Below are 18,206 nucleotides of genomic sequence, written 5' to 3' on the forward strand. Positions count from 1 at the left end.
ATACCCCGTGAGGCCGAGGAAACTTTGTACCTGTTTGATCGTCGGTTCCGGAAATCGCATCACCGCTCTTACTTTTTCCGGAGATGGCGATACCGTTCCGTTCTCTATTATTTGGCCTAGAAATTCGATACGCCTTTTCATAAATTTACATTTCTTAATATTTAATTCTAATCCATACTGGCTCGCTATATTTAATACTATTTCTAATCTGTCTGTTGCTTGCTTAAAGTCAGCTGCCAAAACTATAATATCGTCTAAATATAGTCATTATTCCGTCGTTAACCAATGGTCGAAAAATTTGATTAATAAATCTTTGGAATATGGGAGGAGAGTTAGACAAACCGAAAGGAGCCCTCAAAAATTGATATTGACCTTCATGCGTAATAAATGCAGTGTATTTTTGATTTTCTTCATCAACTTCTACATGCAAAAATCCATTTTCGAGGTCAAGCGCACTAAATAATTGCGCATCCTTCAATTTGTCTATCTGATCCTCAATCAATGGCAACGGATACCCATCTCGTTCTATAATTCGATTGAGTGGCCAATAATCGATGCACACCCGTGGAGATCCGTCTTTTTTCTTAACTACAACTACCGGACTAGCATATTCGGAAGAACACGGTTCAATTATACCATCTCGGAGCCATTCTTCTATTTGTTTCTCTACTATTTTCTTTTCCGGCGTAGCTAATTTACATGGTCTCTGAAAAACCGGTTTTTCGTCCTTAAGCGTTATTTTAAGTTTAATTCCCGTCGTTTTACATTTTTTAGGCTCATATTCGGTTATTAATTTTTTAATTCTGTCCCTTGTTTCCGCGTCTGGAATGGCTTCAATGTCCGCTTGCGAATCTTCCGGAATGTTAATATGGGCGAGAAAATCGGCTTCTAATGTTTTAAAGACAGTCACGCCGTCTTGATTAAAATTCAAATTAGCTTGTTCTAATATATCCTTACCAATGATTGCTTCTACGTTCATCGTCTCATAAGGTACAACATAAAATGTCAAAGGAAAGTCATCACCGTCTATACACACTACAGTTTGAAAATAGCCCACGGCTTTAGACTCACCGTCTCCAAATCCAGAAAATACGCGCGTCGATTGAGCCAGTTCAAATTTTTTCAGTTTCGCAAACGCATCCTCTCGAATCAAACTAGCAGGGCTTCCCGTATCTATAAGTGCTCTTAAATTTTCGTTACCAATAACAACATGTTTGATTACATTAACCAAGGCCGCGCTTACCAGATTAACCGCCTGCTCCGCCTTCGAACTAGAACCGCTTACTCTTTTTTCCGTACAATTTCTTGCTTCGTGTCCGAATTTGTTGCAATTAAAGCATTTTTTTCTCAGTGCCTTCTTATCACAATTCCTAGCGTGATGTCCACTTGCGCCACAATTGAAGCAACGTATCGACGCTCCGTCCTCCCGGCTGTCAGTTGTCCTCCTTCCGTCCTTGCGCGAGAATTTCATACCCGCGTTCCTCGTCAATTCGTCTCGAGTCTTCGTGTATTTTGACGCTTTGTCTGGTTGGTTTTTTCTCATTTGTTTCATAAATCTCGAGTTTATCCTTAAACCCACAAACGGTTTTTGCTCCATATAAAATCATTTTGTTACTTGCTTCGTCGTTGATGCCGTTAATCACATAGTCAATAAATGCATCCAACTCCACCGCGCCTCTTGAAGCCAGCTCTCTCATCGCTAGAAAATACTCTTGTACAGTCTCTTTCTTTTTCATCCTGCGTTTCTCTAACATTTTGTGTAGCTCGGCGCTAATAATTTTAGTGGCGAACTCTTTTGTCAATGCATCCTTCAGCTTCTTCCACGTCTTGATAATTCCTTCGCTCTGTATGAATAATTTGGCCACGCCTTTCAGTGATCTTTTTGCGAAGACTACCTTATGTAGATCATCCCAATCGAACATGGCAGCGGCTTCCTCAAAATCATTAATCCAGCGTTCAACTGGATACGAATCGGTTCCACTAAATGCACAAACCGAATCCTCCACATCTCTATAATTTAAGATAAATTGTTTAGCGTCACTATTCGCATTTCTTTGCCTCCTATCTCTTTCAGGTCGACGGTTGTTTCCTCGTTCTATGCTGACTATGCTTCCTCTTTCCTTATCGACATCGGCATTCTCGTCGTTGATCTCGTCGTCATTTCTACCATCCATCTCGACGTCGTCGTCCTCTCCGTCATCCTCGTCCTCGCTGCGAACTGATCGCAAAGACCCGACGTCCATCAGAGCTCTCACTATCCGCTCTCTCAGCTGCTCGGCATTTCCGGTGTATGCAATGCCAAGAACATTGCAAATTGATATCAAATCTCCTATTGAAAATCTCACAGCATATTGGAGCTTAGCTCTAAATTCGGCTGAGTCGTCGTTGAATTCGAACCCGCGGAATTCTTGCAGTCGCCGTCGATTATTCCTATCTCCATCTTCCTCGAAAATAAATTTATGCATGACCACTATCACCGCTTGCGATGCTGCGGCAATTTTTTGTTTAATTGCAGATATTTGCCCTAACTCCTCCATAACTTCGTCTATCGATTTTGCTTTTGCAAACGGCAATTGGAGATTTTGCGTTAAGCTCTGGAATATTCTCGATCATACATACGTTGTTCGTCTATCTTCGTTCCTCCTTAGGATTTTCGAACGCTCTCGATCCCTGCTTCATCGCTGTCTATCGTCTATCTTCGTTCTTCTTTTAGATTTTCGAGCGCTCTCGATCCTTGTCCTACGTCTTCTTCTTGTCTTCTACCTCTCGTCCTTCGTCTCTCGTCTTTTCCTCGTTTTTCGTCTTCTTCATCTTTCGTCTTATCTTCGTTCCTCGTCTTTCCTTCGTCCCTCGTCTTATCCTCGTCTTTCGTCTTTCCTTCGTCCCTCGTCTTCTCCTCGTTTTTCGCCTTTTCTTCGTTTCCTATTCTTTGAATTTCCTCATTTCTCGTACTTCATTTCACACAGTCTTTCAACTTTCCGCTCTTCCTTTCGGGCACTCATTAACACTTTCTCTTCGACTCGTTTTGGCACGGACGAGCCCCCAATAATTTGTAGGATTCTAACAGAGACACTCTTTATAATTTTAATCTAAATGTATTTCGGATCTCATTTACAAAGTTTCGGAGATTACATGCTCGCTCACTCGTCACCTTGTTCGCGGGTCTATACTCTTATTTATTTTCGCTTAGTGCTCGCTCGATCGACAGACTCGTTCGACGTTCGAATAACGACTGCCTCGTCCTTCGCATTCGCTGTTCCTTATGATCGCGCTTTACATATCTAAATGCACACACGTAACAAGTGGGGTCCGAATTCGCATAGATACAATTGTTTCCTTTTCAAATCCCACAATTATATATCTTCATTCTGTAATTAAAACATTATGTCTTCATGTCACACAGTCAGAAATAAAAAAGACGAGAGACAGCATAGAACATATCACGGTAACGATCGTCAACAGAATGTTCATTCTGTTTTGGGTGAAAAGTTGATTTGACTTCGGAATGATCCCTAAGAGTCAACTTGACCACATAACATTACAACATACAAGATATCGCATTTTAAGATCAAAATACTGCTTTAAAGCTTTATAACTCGAAAAGTACTTCACAAAAAAACATTTAATTATAGTGTTTTGGAAAGCTCTCGAAATCAGCTACAAAAATATGTAAGAAAAAATATAGTGTTCCATTTAAGAAATTGAAGTTGATTTTTACGTAACCTTCAAATAGCTATTCAAGGTCAAATCAATGACACTATCTCATGTATCTCTTGAAATCACACAGCTTTTATCTGAAACATTTTTCTCTTAAACTTATGAATTTTGAGAAATATCAGTCCGAAGATTAAAATGGCCTACCCTGTATAGTACCTAGGTTACAGAATTATGAATTCAAGAATTCTGCAACCTAGATATGTGAGACTATACAGATTGATAAATCTTTTTTCTGTTTATTGTACAAATTTCCTGTTTCCTGTTTATTTGACCACAAATTAAAGTATTAATATTAACAAAAAAAAGGAAGCGCTCTAATTTCAGGTAAAAAACAATCCGTATAGCCAATAGATTTATAGTTTATCTAACCTTACTTTGTCGATAAAACAGGAAAGAAACAAGACTTCTCAAGGAAGGTTTAATATATCTTAATATTTTTAAAAAAATTAATTTATAAAGAAGCGAAATGAAAAAATTATTGCAAACACATGCTTCTTACAATAAATTATTGTTACGAGAAAATCACTTTGATGAAATATTTCTCATTGTTTAAAGCACGAGGTAAGTCACTAGACGCCACCCAGGAAATGCTAACACTCGGATTGTGCAATGTAGTGGGTTCATTTTTCCATTCGATGCCTGTCACAGGATCTTTTTCAAGAAGCGCAGTGAATAATGCCTCTGGTGTTAGAACACCTTTAGGTGGCATGTACACAGGTAAATTATAAAAAAAGTAATCTCGAATTGTAACAATAATTAAAAAATGTCTGTGATAAGTTATATCCCTATAAGCGCATGATATTATTTAATGTTCTAGCCGTATTCTTAGAATATTAAATATTCTAAAAATACGCCTAGAATATTGCTTAAATATTAAATAATATGATGCGTTTATAGGGATATAAAAAAACTCAAGTAGAAAACTAACGTCATTTAGACGTCAAAATGACGTCATTTTGACATCTGTAACGTCATTTTGACGTCTAAAAACGTCTAGAACGTCATTCGACGTCTAATGACGTCATGTGACGTCTAATGAGAGAATTTTATTTAACTTTTAAACAAAAAGGGGATAGAGGGGATAAAAGTTATTAAAACAAAAATGAACAAAATTTCAGGTATTCTAGTCATACTTGCGCTAAGTCTATTAACACCATATTTTTATTATATTCCGAAAGCGACATTAAGTTCTGTCATAATTAGCGCAGTGATATTTATGGTAGAAATTGATATGATACTTCCAATATGGAAGTGCAATAGTGAGTATATATTCAAAATAATTAATAATAATGTGAAGTAATTATTACGAAAATAAATAGGAATGTACATATTTCGTAAACTATTATATAATATACAGTATCCAATTTTAATTGATCATCCCTAAAAACTTATTTTTGATTGTACACAAAATATTTCAAACAAAATAAGTTTGATTTGAAATTTAAAAAATTGTAATTTTATTTTAAAAAATATAAATGATCTTTAAATGAGCTTGAAAAACAGAAAATAGCGTTACTGACTTATCTCTAAAGGTTTTTCAAGCTCATTTAAAGGTCATTTATATTTTTTTTCAATAAAATTACAATTTTTTTATACAAATAGATTCCTGTTTGCAATTTTCTGCATAAAAAGTTGACCAAAAAATGAATAGTTAACGCGATATTTCACATCTAAATTTGACAAAAAAGTACATAAACTATATGAAATATTTCGTAAAATATTCATTTTTAACCATCTTATTCTTATAATTTTATGTTAAAAATTGCGAAGATCGAATCGATTTATATAAAAAAATATAGTAAATCCATTTAAAAAAAATTACCTTCAAATAACCTTGAGATAGAAACGCCCTACAAAAAGTCAGTAACGCCATTTTCTGTCCCCTTTCAAATCAAACAATTTTTGTTTGAAACATTTTGTTGCACAATCAAAAATGAAAAAAATTTGAGGAGTAACCGATTAAAGTTAAACACCCTGTATATTAATAAAAATTTACGCGCTAATTATATATAAAATTTAATAAAATATTATAATATTTCTTTGCAGAACGTGATTTAATACCAGCATTTGTGACATTCCTCGCTAGTTTATTCGCTGGAGTAGAACTAGGAATTTTGATAGGTACAATAATCGATCTTATTATATTGATATATCTTAATGCGCGGCCAACAATAAATATCGAATATAAAAACGTAAGAAAGTAAAAATCACAATATTATTTTCGAAATGTATTTTCATTAAATATAAGTTGAAAAGATATCCCAATATGATGAAATGGATTTTCTTTTGACAGACTTCAATAACGAATTACGTCATGATTCGTCCTATTGCTGGACTTTTATTTCCAGCAGTAAATCATTTAAGATCGCATTTAACAAAGGCATTATCTACACATGACAATATTCCAAGAAGTCTCAATACCTTGACGAATATAGTGTTGGATTGCGAGCATATCGACAAAATTGATTTTACTGTCGCACAGGTATCAAAATATTTATTTATATTATTTATGTAAATAAATACACAATATATATATATATATATATATATATATATATATTATATATATATATTATATATATTATATGTTATATAATATTATATTATACAGTTTATATTATATACCCCAAGTAGCAAGCGTACGTTATTTTGACGTCGAATGACATCATCAGATGTCATTTTGACATTTAAAGACGTCATTTGCTACCTGGGACACTATACTAAAAAAATAGGGAACACTTTTGCTATTCTACAAATTATGCTATTTTTAAACCACTGAAACTCGATGAAAAATCATCGTAGACTAAAAATTAAAAAAACTTTTTAAAGCTTGAAAGCGGTGATTTAAAAAACTTTATCTTTTCGATCTACGCTTTAAAAAAAGGACACATATTGTTTTGTTTTTTAAAATTACATATTTTCAATACTTTGCACTCCGATAAAAAATTCTATCGAAATTTCATAAACTGCAACATTTTACCTACACACACACACAAAACGATATTTTCAAAATTTTTCTACAATTTCTTTTTACCGAGTTATTGATTTTGAAACTGAACCTATATATTTTAGAAATGATATTTGGAAAAAACCATCGTAGATAAAAAATTAAAAAAACATTTTAAAGCTTATAATAATATCAACTTTAATGCGATGTTAATTTTACAAAATTTTTTTATTTTTTCTTGTTCAGGAAAATACAGATTTAGGTAGAAAATCGTGTAGCTAGGTCCAAAAATCATAGGAAAATTTTAAAAAATTTTAGCATTTTGTAGGCAAAATGTGATTTATGAAACCTGAAACTTTTTTATATCAAAAATATGTAATTTTAAGGAACAAAACAATGTCTTTTTTAAAGCATCTAGGGAAAGAAAAATTCTTTTTTAAATTATCGATTCCGCGTTAAAGTTGAAACTTCAAGCTTCAAAATGCGTTTTTAATTTTTAATATCTGATTATTTTTGCCCAATTTCAGCGATTAAAAAATAGCATGGTTGGATAAGTTAATGATTTTTTTTAAACTAAGTTAAGTTAAAGTTATAGTTGCTTATAAAATTAATTTAATTGAGTTAAAAATTGCGTGAACAAAAAATTAACTCAATTAAAGTTAAGATTAAATTAACTAAAGTTAAATTAAAAGTTAATTTTTTTAAGCTTAGAAAACTTGACTTCGACGTGACTAGCAAATTTTATTTAATTATTTCACGACGTTTCGATCATTTGGTTGTGGTCCTTTTCAAGTGAAATTTCCATCAATTAAACTGAGATCAACGCAACATCACACTGGTGTTATTTAAAATCGAAAGTTAAAAGTTAAAAGAGGAACACGTCCCATCGTTATGATGTTGAAAGTTAAAAATTAAAAGAGGAACACGCCCCATCGTTATGATGTTTCGTCAACGAAACGTCGTAAAATAATTAAATAAAATTTGCTAGTCACGTCGAAGTCAAGTTTTCTAAGCTTATTTTCACCACTAGCGACCAATATTAATTTTGATTAATATTAATTTTAATTGATCGTTTAATTTTTTTAAATATGATTTATATTAAATTAAAATTTTGTTTGTTAATTCTTTTAAAATTTATAATAACAAATAACAAAGAAATTTTATTTTTTATATAGAAATATATTTTTTAATTACAATTACAATTTGTACCCTAACAGCACACATATTCCGAAAACGTTCAGAGAACATCCTGAGAATGTTCGAACGTTTTCAATAGATACATTCTCAGAATGTCTTTCGGATATGGTGTACTATTAGGGTGACTAATGAACATAAAAATTAATAATACTTTAATTTAAAAATAATATGTTTAAAACTTATAAAAAACAATAATGATATTCAAAGATAAAAATTTAACTTATAGGAAAAAATAAGTTAATAATAAGTTTAAGGTCAAAACTAACTAGTTGAAGTTAAAAATTAATACATATTAAATTAACTAAGCTAAGTTAAAAATTATTAACTTTTTAACATTTTTTAAAAACTGTTAACTAATTAATTAGTTATATTACCCAACTCTGAAAAATAGCATAATTTTTAGTATAGAAAGTGTTCTCTATTTCTTTTTAATAGTTTATGTATATAAACTAATTTACTTTTACAATTATTTCTTTTAGAGTATCAGCATGTTATTAAAAGAATTTAGGGAGAACAATTGCCGATTAATAATGCTGCGGCCGAATTCTGATATTTTAAGGAGCATACAATCGTTATCGGACAAGGAAATCTTGACAGCTAGAGACGAAATCGATTTAATTACAATTTTGAAACAATTTGTGACACAAAATGCAAATGTTGAAGTTTCAAGAGGCAAGATGAACTCTGAAACGACGCTCGAGCTTGCCTCTACATGGTTGTGAGACACTAGATTTATTGAGATGATGCTGGAAATGACTCTGCAATAATTTTACCGACAAAATGTTACTTATATTAATTTCATCTTTATTTTTATTGCTTATATATATATATATATATATATATACCGGGTGTCCAAAATAAAGCATTACAAACTTATATCTCGGAAACAAAGCATTTTAGAGAAAACTGTTTCAAACAAAAGTTGTATGGCTTCAAGGGGGATGCGTGCGTGCGTGCGTGCGTGCATGTGTATATATATATATATATATATATATATATATATATATTATATGTATATGAGGCTTGAGCCTTCGAGAATAAAAGTCCGCGGCATGGAGAGGGCTGGCACCTGCACACGTGTGAGGCCGTAAAAAGCGTGGACCGCGTTGGTTCATGAAGCCGGTCTCGACCGGCGATCTTGTGAGCATCCTGTAAGAGTAAGTGGCGGGTAATCAGTGCACTATCCTGCTAAAAAAACTGATCACGATTGCCATGCGGCCTTTGGCGGACGATCGGTGCCATCACTTGCCTCTTGACTCGTTACTGAAGCCGATCCTGATAAGTGTCGAAGGATCTACGCAATACGGCTGTACTTCTCACACAGTCGGACATAGCAGTAAGATAGCCGTCTAACCCCAGCTGGACTGAGCGACTACGTGAATAGACCCTTCCTCCACGTCACGTGCGTTATCCGTACAAAAATGCAGCATTACTTTCCGACAAGTCATATCCGGGAATTATTATGCTTTTTTATTATATAATATTGTATTTTATATTAATTGATTTTATATTATTTTTATATGCACACACATATATATATATATATATATATATATGTGTGTGTGTGTGCATATATATATATATATACTACAAATTTTATATACAATATCCGGATATACGGTATAATATATGTTTTTTTCCTTTTTTTTTAATCAAAGACAACTATCCTTACCTTTTTAATTCCCGAAAAGAATTTTTAATTTTATAAAAGCAATAAAAAAATATACAAAATTACAAATTAATATTTTATCAGTAAAATAGAATATATTCCAGCATCACCTTAAAGGAGATTGGTAATGACATAAAAAACAATTGATAAATATAATAACTCACGCAAATTGCGTTATATTTATTTTATAAAATTTCTGTTCAGAGGAAAAAAACTATATCTCACTTTCATTAACAAAAATAAAATAGAAAAATAAAGTATATAACACATATGTGTAGTTTTATTTTAAAATTATAAGAATCAAATGTATAAGCAAATCTTATACATTAAACATTTCTCGCAAAATCGATGTTTGAAAATATAACTCTTGTATATTATCTTATTACGATTCGTAATTGAAATCTAATCTGTGAAAACTTACAGACTGAAACAAAACGTAAATATTTTTTTTTATATAGCTCACATTTTTTAAGTTCTTCTCTTACAGAAATTTAAAACAAAAATTTCTTCTAAAATTATATCTTTTATATTAAATTTTAAATCTAAAGGAAACATTTTCATTTTTGCTTTATATCACAATATGTCGATATAAATGTTTAATAATACTTAATTCTTTAACCATAGGTTTTTAATCTTAATATTAATCGCATTATATAAAAACATAATACTATCTTACAAGACTCGTTAAAAATTAAAAGAAAAATATAACAAATTATGATATAGTAGATCATAATAAATATTATTGCAGATTTTTAATTTAAAAAATTTCATTTTTTTGCTAGAAATAAAATTATATATATATATATATATATATATATATATATATATATATATATAATAGAATATTTGTATATTATCATACATAGAAAACAAATTAAAAGAAATTAATTTAAATATACTCTATTTACTGTATTTAAATATACTCAAAATACTAAAATTAATATTGTATTTAAATATACTCAAAATACTAAAGTTAACGAACTTAAATATCATATTTTTACATTTCTTAGTCTTGTATATGTATTATGATCCAATGCTACTGAAAAATCTTAGCAAGTTGTATTTCTGCGAAAAGTCATTGCACTTTTTTGCAACAACTATGAAGGATATGTCGCGTTTATTCCGATTTATTAAGGCTCCTGCGTCCTCGCAGCCATGTTAGATTGTGACGTCAGAGGCAAACAACTGATGATTGATTACAAAAAGAAAAGGATATCGAAATATTTTTTAGCGTGTTTTCTCACCTCTGACATTACAATTCCAATGATAAGGAGCCCTAAACACGCGTGTTGTAAATTACTCAATTTAATTTTTAGTAAGATTCCTATTAATTGTTACAAATTCCTTCGGAGATATTATTGGGGGAATATTTTCCACTTCATTATCATCGCACGCGAGATCCTGTATCGCTCGACTTTTCGGATATTTCATTTGTACGTAATTCGCCATATTTTGATTCCTATGCTTTTGAATTTGCCAAGCATACGCGTCACTACGTTGATCTGTATCTGTCGTGGGCATAAAATTCACATCTTGCTGGGATCCTGAATACGAAAGTGACGTCACATGCTTATAAATCATTCGGAAATTGTCTGGATCCTTTTTGCGACGCTGACTAGGTTTCACCGGAATGTTATCAATAACACTCCTAGCTTGTGCAGCACAATTGATACTCAAATCACTACGTGTATCTCTAATATTGTTATTCGTTTGCATACAAGGAATGTATTTAAGCTGCTGACCATGCATAGAGCCAATGCTGTTATAATTATTCGACTGATTAATTGCATTAGAAATTACATTACAATTCGCGTATGGAGAATTGTTGAAGACAGGCAGCACCAGGTACTGTGATTGTGGATTCCACATTTGCACGTTTGGAGACAGTGCATAGATTATCGGATGCACTGGACAGTTCATTATGTGCCTGTTATTGGAATCATCAGAGCCGGAAGTCGAATTAGAATTGCTAATATGCATTGTAGGTCGCATTGGATTATTCGGATTAACGCTAAAGTCGTCTTGTACTAAGGGATTAAGTCTACTAGTCTGATCCGATAATATAGGATGTCCAGAAAAGGTTGTACCAAATCTTTGCTGCATGTTTGGTGCATATTTATAGAGTACGTTTGAATTTTCCTTATTAGAATTCATCGTAGCTTCTAGGATGGAGGTGGTGTCGCTGTTATTCGATGCCTGTATGTTATTTTCATGCGATGTCATGTTGAAAGTACTCGGAATTTGCGACATTCGCATCGCATTACTGACTGGAAAATACTGATAGTACAATTTGTTATTTGGCTCCCTTGATAGCGTTTGCTTCATATCGTCTCTTGCTTGCGCACTAATTTTCTGTGCGTTGAAACACATGTCTTGAATAGGTTGCTGCGAATTTATGATTGTTGCATTCTTCTGCACTGTGTTAAAAAACTGGTTATTCCAAGTGATTTGATTGCTCCTTGATGTCTTTGTCTCATCCATGTGTTGTATATATTCTACCTTCCTTGGATATTGACGTATCACATTGGCTGGTGTTTCTATGGAATACTTATTAGGAAATAAATTGGACAAGTCTGTGAATGAATTTGTTTGTCCATCATTATTAGCATTATTTATTTCTATATACTGCTGATCTATATCGGTTTTAGACTTATCAAACCTTTCCATCTCTTTGCCACACTGCCCTAATATAAGTTCTTCATTTGTAGTTGCAAATTTCTTACCATCTGTTAAATATGTGGCATTTACAAGCTTTACTATGTGTTCATTATTACAGAATAATGTATCTGTTTTACATACAGCATAGTCCATTTTTTGTGCATTTTTCTCAAGAGGCTCTTCCATTTTTGATACAGATTGTTCAGAAACTATATATTGCTTTTGCAATATCTCATCCTTATTTATACTGTTATTTTTGTATGTCATATCAACGGTTTTATTAAATTTTGTCTCAAAATCTGTTCCCATTAAACTTGAATTTGCATCTTTTATTTTTTCTACTTTATTTCCTGCAGATATGGTTTTTTTATAAAATCGATCCACTTTTATATCCTTATTAACAAAAGTCGGCGTTTTTGACAAATTAGAAATTGATCTCTTAGAATTGTTAATAAGAATGGAAGATTCATCATTATTACTTGTACTATCTTCATCCTTTATATTCTTTCTCAATGCATTTATTGTTTTTTGTGAATCTGAAAATTACATAATAAACCAATTAAACAAATCAAATAATGTTATAAAATATATAAATTAATTAAAATATAAATATATAAATTAATTTAATTTATTAATTTAATTATCTACTTTAATTTAATTTGATAAACTTAATTTAATTTAATAAACAAATTAAATAATATTATAAATTATTATATTAAATATTGTTATAAATTATTATATTAAATAATCACTGTGCAAAATCAATTTAACTGCGAAACATCTATTTTAATATTTGACAATATTTAATATGTGTGAAGGAAATTCTGTGCACAGTTCTCACTTGTGATCTACCTTACAGTCATCTACCTATATATATATATATATATATATATATATATATATATATATATAATCATAGCCAGTTTGGTCGTATATGAATGAAAATAAATAATCTTATTGTTTAATAATGACAACAGTGTCAACTAACTGCGCTTTTATTAAGAAAGTATGTAAATTTTAATTCTTGCGTTTAACATTAAAATGTTTATATTTATTAATTTTAATTAATTGTATCATTCTAGTTTCTCACTTGAAAAGGACCAAAAACAGATGGTCGAAACGTTGTGGAAATAAAATAAAAACTTTCTTGGCTAGTTTGGGTCGAATTTAATATATCGTTCCTATTTTAAATATCACTAGCAACGTTTTATTTAAGTATTCAATTTGATATTAAATAATAATGTTATAAATTATTCTAAAAAACTTATATTTTAAATACATATTAAATAGATATAAACTTACCTTTATCTTTTGTTTCCATAGAAGCTTTAATATTTTTATCAGTTACTTTTCTAATAGTTGGCTTTTGTTTATTATTTACTTTTGGCATACATGATTGAGTAGATTTAGAATAATTATTATTACCATCAAAACGTATTCTTGAATTTCGTTCTTGCATGTCTGGATCAACTTGTAAATTGGAAAAATTTGAACATACATCCCTAAAAATAGTACAAATATTTATGGTACAACAAAATAATATAAATACTAAAATAACATGTCGATTATATAGAAAAAATTAAATTATATAAAAAAATATATAATTATATTAAAAAATTAAGTTTTCTTTACACTTACTGCATAATATCTTCAGCATTATTTTGTGATATTTTTTTATTTGATTGATCTTTTTTCATCTTATTTGAATAACATTGAGCGTCCAATTTTGCTGTTGCAATGCTTTTTGCAATCATTAACATATTTTTTTTTTCTCCTTTATCCTTACGATTAATCAACATTTTGGAATTTGGAAACGAGTTAGGTAAATATGCATCATCTTGCATTACATCAATAGATAAATCTCTTTTGTATGGCTTCATGGAATGATATTTGTGAGAGTCTTCAATTGAGTATAATGTCTCAATATTTTCTGTTAATAAATCTTTAATTTCTAATTTATTATTCGCATCAAGCTTTTGTATACGCTTCACCTTTCCACTGAAATAACAAATCGATAAAAATAATTTTCAAGTATAAGCAGAAGCAATATTACAAAAAGAAATATATCTTTTTTTAATCCATCCATTTATATATACCCAGCTAGTTAAAAATTTATATAAAACAAATATTAATATAAATTGTGTATGAACTAGTTTCCAGAACTGTAGATCCTACATTTTATATTTTTATTGTATTAATGTATCTTAAAATTTAAAAATTCCAACTAATCGAAAAGAGCAAGATTCCACATCCTTTTTTCATTCTTGAAAAGATTTATTATAATCTCTGTCTTTAAAGATTTTTATTTTTCTTAATTTATATAAGATCCTGCACATATGCACCAGAGTATCGATGCATATTATAAACTTAAGTATAACTTGTGATAGTTTTATATACTTTAAATTAATAATATAACTTATATATTAATTACATATTAATTGTATATTTTATATATAAGTAATATATTGCACAATCAATAATTATAAGATTTTTTTATTAATACATTATACAACTATAGCATTACTAAGGAGAAAAATACATACATAGAGATTGACTTATTGATAAATTATGAATAGTAAAATTTATATCACACAAGAGCAATGTCAATACAAAAATTATATATTAAGTAAAGATTAAACATACGGATTCAATGAATGAGATGCATGTTTCAGCCACTGCATGTTATGTAGCTTGTTGACCATTGCCTTCTGGTTTACATCAAATGTCCTTTTTACATTTTCCATTATACCTGTTATAAATGTAATATTGTAACTAAATATTGATGCGACATACATGCAATTTAAGTTAAAGTTAAAAATAAAACAATTTCTTCTTTCGTCTTAATATGTTAAATCTCAACATCATTGTTTAGATGTAGAAAAATAGATTTTCCTAATATATTTTGTAATAGCAACAATGTAACTAATGTAAAATGGTTTACTTTTCTCTTCAGTTATCTTAAAATTACGACAGGATTAATATCCTTCTTTTATGCAAATATTTTTTCCATAATTTAATTCAGAATCAACAGAGCTTCCCAAAATACTGTATAAAATAAAGCTAAATTTTATGTAGTATTAATATTACATTGATCTATTTTAAATTTACGTTATTTAGTGGCACAATAATATTTCACAGGAGTAAAAACATTATTTCTTCAAAAGATCATGTAAGTACAACAAAGATATGTAAGAAAGATAAGTTAAAAATATGATAAAATTGTTAGAAATTGTTTAAATTATCAATCAACGAGAATTACAATGATAAATTCTTGAAACCAAAAGATATTCTTGCACACAAAACGCCCTTACACTTACACACAAAACAAATCTAATATTTTTTGCAAAACTCTTTTGCGTACAACCTAAAACCAGAAACTTATCTGCTTTAGGGAGGGAAAACTCGAATCACGTCGAATCTCGCTTATAGGAAAAATTCAAATCCTACTTTATCGACACTCAGCTAAACAAGATTCGAGTCTCGGCTAAATAGAGTTTGAATTTTCACTAACAAGTAAAGTTACCTTTCTGTTACTCGCCGATTTTGATGAAACTCGGTATGCTTGTACAGTAGTAAAAAATAATAGACACGTATTTTTTTTATATCGACAATGGTGCACTTTTAAGGTTTGCGCAACCAATTTATGGTCTGAAAAGTCCATTTTTTCTCGCTCTTTGCCGAATCCAAAAAAAACCGACGAGAAGGTGGCGAGAATCTATTCCCACTATTTCTTTTTGTATTTTTATTATTTATTATTTTTATTTTTTATTTTTTTAATTAAAAAATTTTTTTTTAATTAAAAATTTTTAATATTTTAATTTTTTATAATTGTTTTTAAATTATCTATAATTACGTTACTTTTCTCTTATTTTTTCATTTTCATAATTTTTGCAGAAATGATAAAAAAATATTTCATACATAACGATTTTTCCACACCAAGCACACTTTATGATTGCTATATCGTTGCATAATATGCACATGTATCTTTACAATTTTTAAAACAATAATCTACGGGATTATCTATAACTTACATAAGTAGTTTCTCTTGTAAGTAGCCATTTTTGTACCACGAATACTTGAATAATTTATAAATTTATATAAAATTTAAAAATTGTGAAGATACATGTGCATTATGCAACGATAACAATTATAAAGTATACTTGGTGTGAAAATTCGTTATGTATAAAAGATTTTTTTTTATATATTATTTCTGCGAAAATTATAAAAATAAAAAAATTAGTGAGAAGTAACGTGATTATATGGTACATATAGATAACATAAAAAAAATATTTTAAATTAAAATATTAAAAATTTTTAAATTAAAAAAAATAAATAATAGAAATACAAAAAATAGTGGGAATATAGATTCTCGTCACTTTCTCATTGGTTATTCCTGGGTTCGGCAAAGAGCGAGAAAAAATGAATTTTTTAGAACATAATATTGATTGAGTGCACCTTAAAAGTGCACCATTACCGATATAAAAAAATACGTGTCTATTATTTTTGACTACTGTACAAGTATACTGAGTTTCATCAAAATCGGCAAGTAACAGAAAGTTAACTTTACTTGTAAGTGAATAATTTGAATCTTTACTGAATAGAATTGGAAATTCCGCTGAGTGAGTTTACCATAAGTTACACTAAATAAAGATGCTTTTAAATAAAATGCAAAATCAGAAATTTAATATATATATATATATACGGGAAAATATTTAAACGACCAACTGGCTATTATTAATGGTGTTAATTTATTTGTGCAGCAACGTATCGACCCTGAATTGGGTCCTCTTTAGGCTGATGTTAAACGTTAATATTAATTAATACATCTTAAATAACGAGATAGTAGGTATTTGTTCACAACCGTGATAACAATGTTCACCATGAAGCGATACAAAACGAATGAAACCTCGTTCTTTACTTCACATATGTACTAAACATGATTTAATGTTACATCATGTTCACCTAACACTGAATAATTAAAGGTAAAGTAAAAATAATAAAATAATATAATGCAATAATAACATAAATTAATATAATACATTAAAAAGGATTAAAATAAATTAAGAATATCGTCATAAATAGAATTTAAATTTTCCGTGTTTCTTTGCAAATTTATCGAATTCTTATGTTTTTTGATAAAAATCATTTCACTTATTTCTCTTTTTTTACATTAGCTTCATTATGTAAGATAGAAACATGCGACCAATCAAAGTCATGATGAAGTAACTCAGTGAGAAATGATTGGTCGAATCGTCATCGATTCGACATCAATTCGACGAATTTGACATCAATTCGACAACAAATCGACGTCGATTCAACTATCATTTCTCACTGGGAAGGCTCACACTACAGAATTTCTTGTAAGAATTGCACTTCATGTTATATCGGGAAACCAAACGTTACCTCCGGACACGCATAAAAGAACATAATTCTATAATATTAAGAAACATGAATCTAATTACTCGGTCATTAGTAAACACAGAGCTTCACTTCATCATGACTTCGATTCGTCGCATGTTTCCATCTTACACAATAAAGCTAATGTAAAACAATGATATTAATAAAAAATAAAAATAAACGTTTCGGCTGTTACCTCAGCCTTCTTCAGTAAATATATAAAAAATAAAATTAAGAAATATTACGCATTGGAGTCTATTTTGTAATGAACCTTTGGTTTGATGAGTCATTAAATTTATATTGGGTGACGCTTATATCATTTATTAAAAATAGATATTGTTTTTGATCGGCTAACCATTTTTTAACTGAGATGGTAACTTTTGAATATGTCAAAAAACATGCAAATGAGCTCACTGTTGTTATTAGATCAAGTTGACAGTCCATTCCACGTCATCAATCCTTTTGCACATTATTAGTTGAGAATATCATCAGAACTGCTTAATATGAGAATTGAAACAATTAGATGTTATCCAGCATCAAAAAGTTAGTCCCCATCATCAAGCATATTTCCGAATAGGTTCATCATTGTAGTGTATTTCACCGTGTTTGTTTAAGTATATT

At 29.9% G+C, this 18,206-nt stretch overlaps 2 protein-coding genes and 1 pseudogene across 2 annotated transcripts in view; 1 reads left to right on the forward strand and 2 right to left on the reverse strand.

Moving 5' to 3' along the window:
• LOC114942484 (sodium-independent sulfate anion transporter) overlaps positions 1-8,812 on the forward strand; it is a 50,409-nt gene extending 41,597 nt beyond the window's left edge. The window contains exons 6-10 of the mRNA XM_029317854.2: positions 4,273-4,434; positions 4,836-4,976; positions 5,764-5,909; positions 6,011-6,199; positions 8,341-8,812. Of these exons, the coding sequence (XP_029173687.1) occupies positions 4,273-4,434; positions 4,836-4,976; positions 5,764-5,909; positions 6,011-6,199; positions 8,341-8,583 (881 nt within the window). The 3' untranslated portion in view covers positions 8,584-8,812. The remainder of the gene's footprint in view (positions 1-4,272; positions 4,435-4,835; positions 4,977-5,763; positions 5,910-6,010; positions 6,200-8,340) is intronic.
• LOC146724271 (uncharacterized) lies at positions 2,018-2,537 on the reverse strand (annotated as a pseudogene).
• Positions 8,813-10,834: 2,022 nt separating the features above from the next.
• Positions 10,835-15,582, reverse strand: LOC114943725 (uncharacterized). Its single transcript, XM_029319413.2, has 5 exons — positions 15,448-15,582; positions 14,832-14,937; positions 13,827-14,186; positions 13,491-13,690; positions 10,835-12,724 (listed from the first exon to the last, which is right to left on the reverse strand). The coding sequence occupies exons 2-5, from the start codon at positions 14,930-14,932 to the stop codon at positions 10,836-10,838; spliced, it is 2,550 nt and encodes an 849-aa protein (XP_029175246.2). The 5' UTR covers positions 14,933-14,937; positions 15,448-15,582; the 3' UTR covers position 10,835.
• Positions 15,583-18,206: the final 2,624 nt, after the last annotated feature.

The sequence above is a fragment of the Nylanderia fulva genome, unplaced genomic scaffold (assembly GCF_048542155.1).
Source record: "Nylanderia fulva isolate GAGA-0341 unplaced genomic scaffold, ASM4854215v1 Scaffold140, whole genome shotgun sequence".
NCBI lineage: Eukaryota > Metazoa > Arthropoda > Insecta > Hymenoptera > Formicidae > Nylanderia > Nylanderia fulva.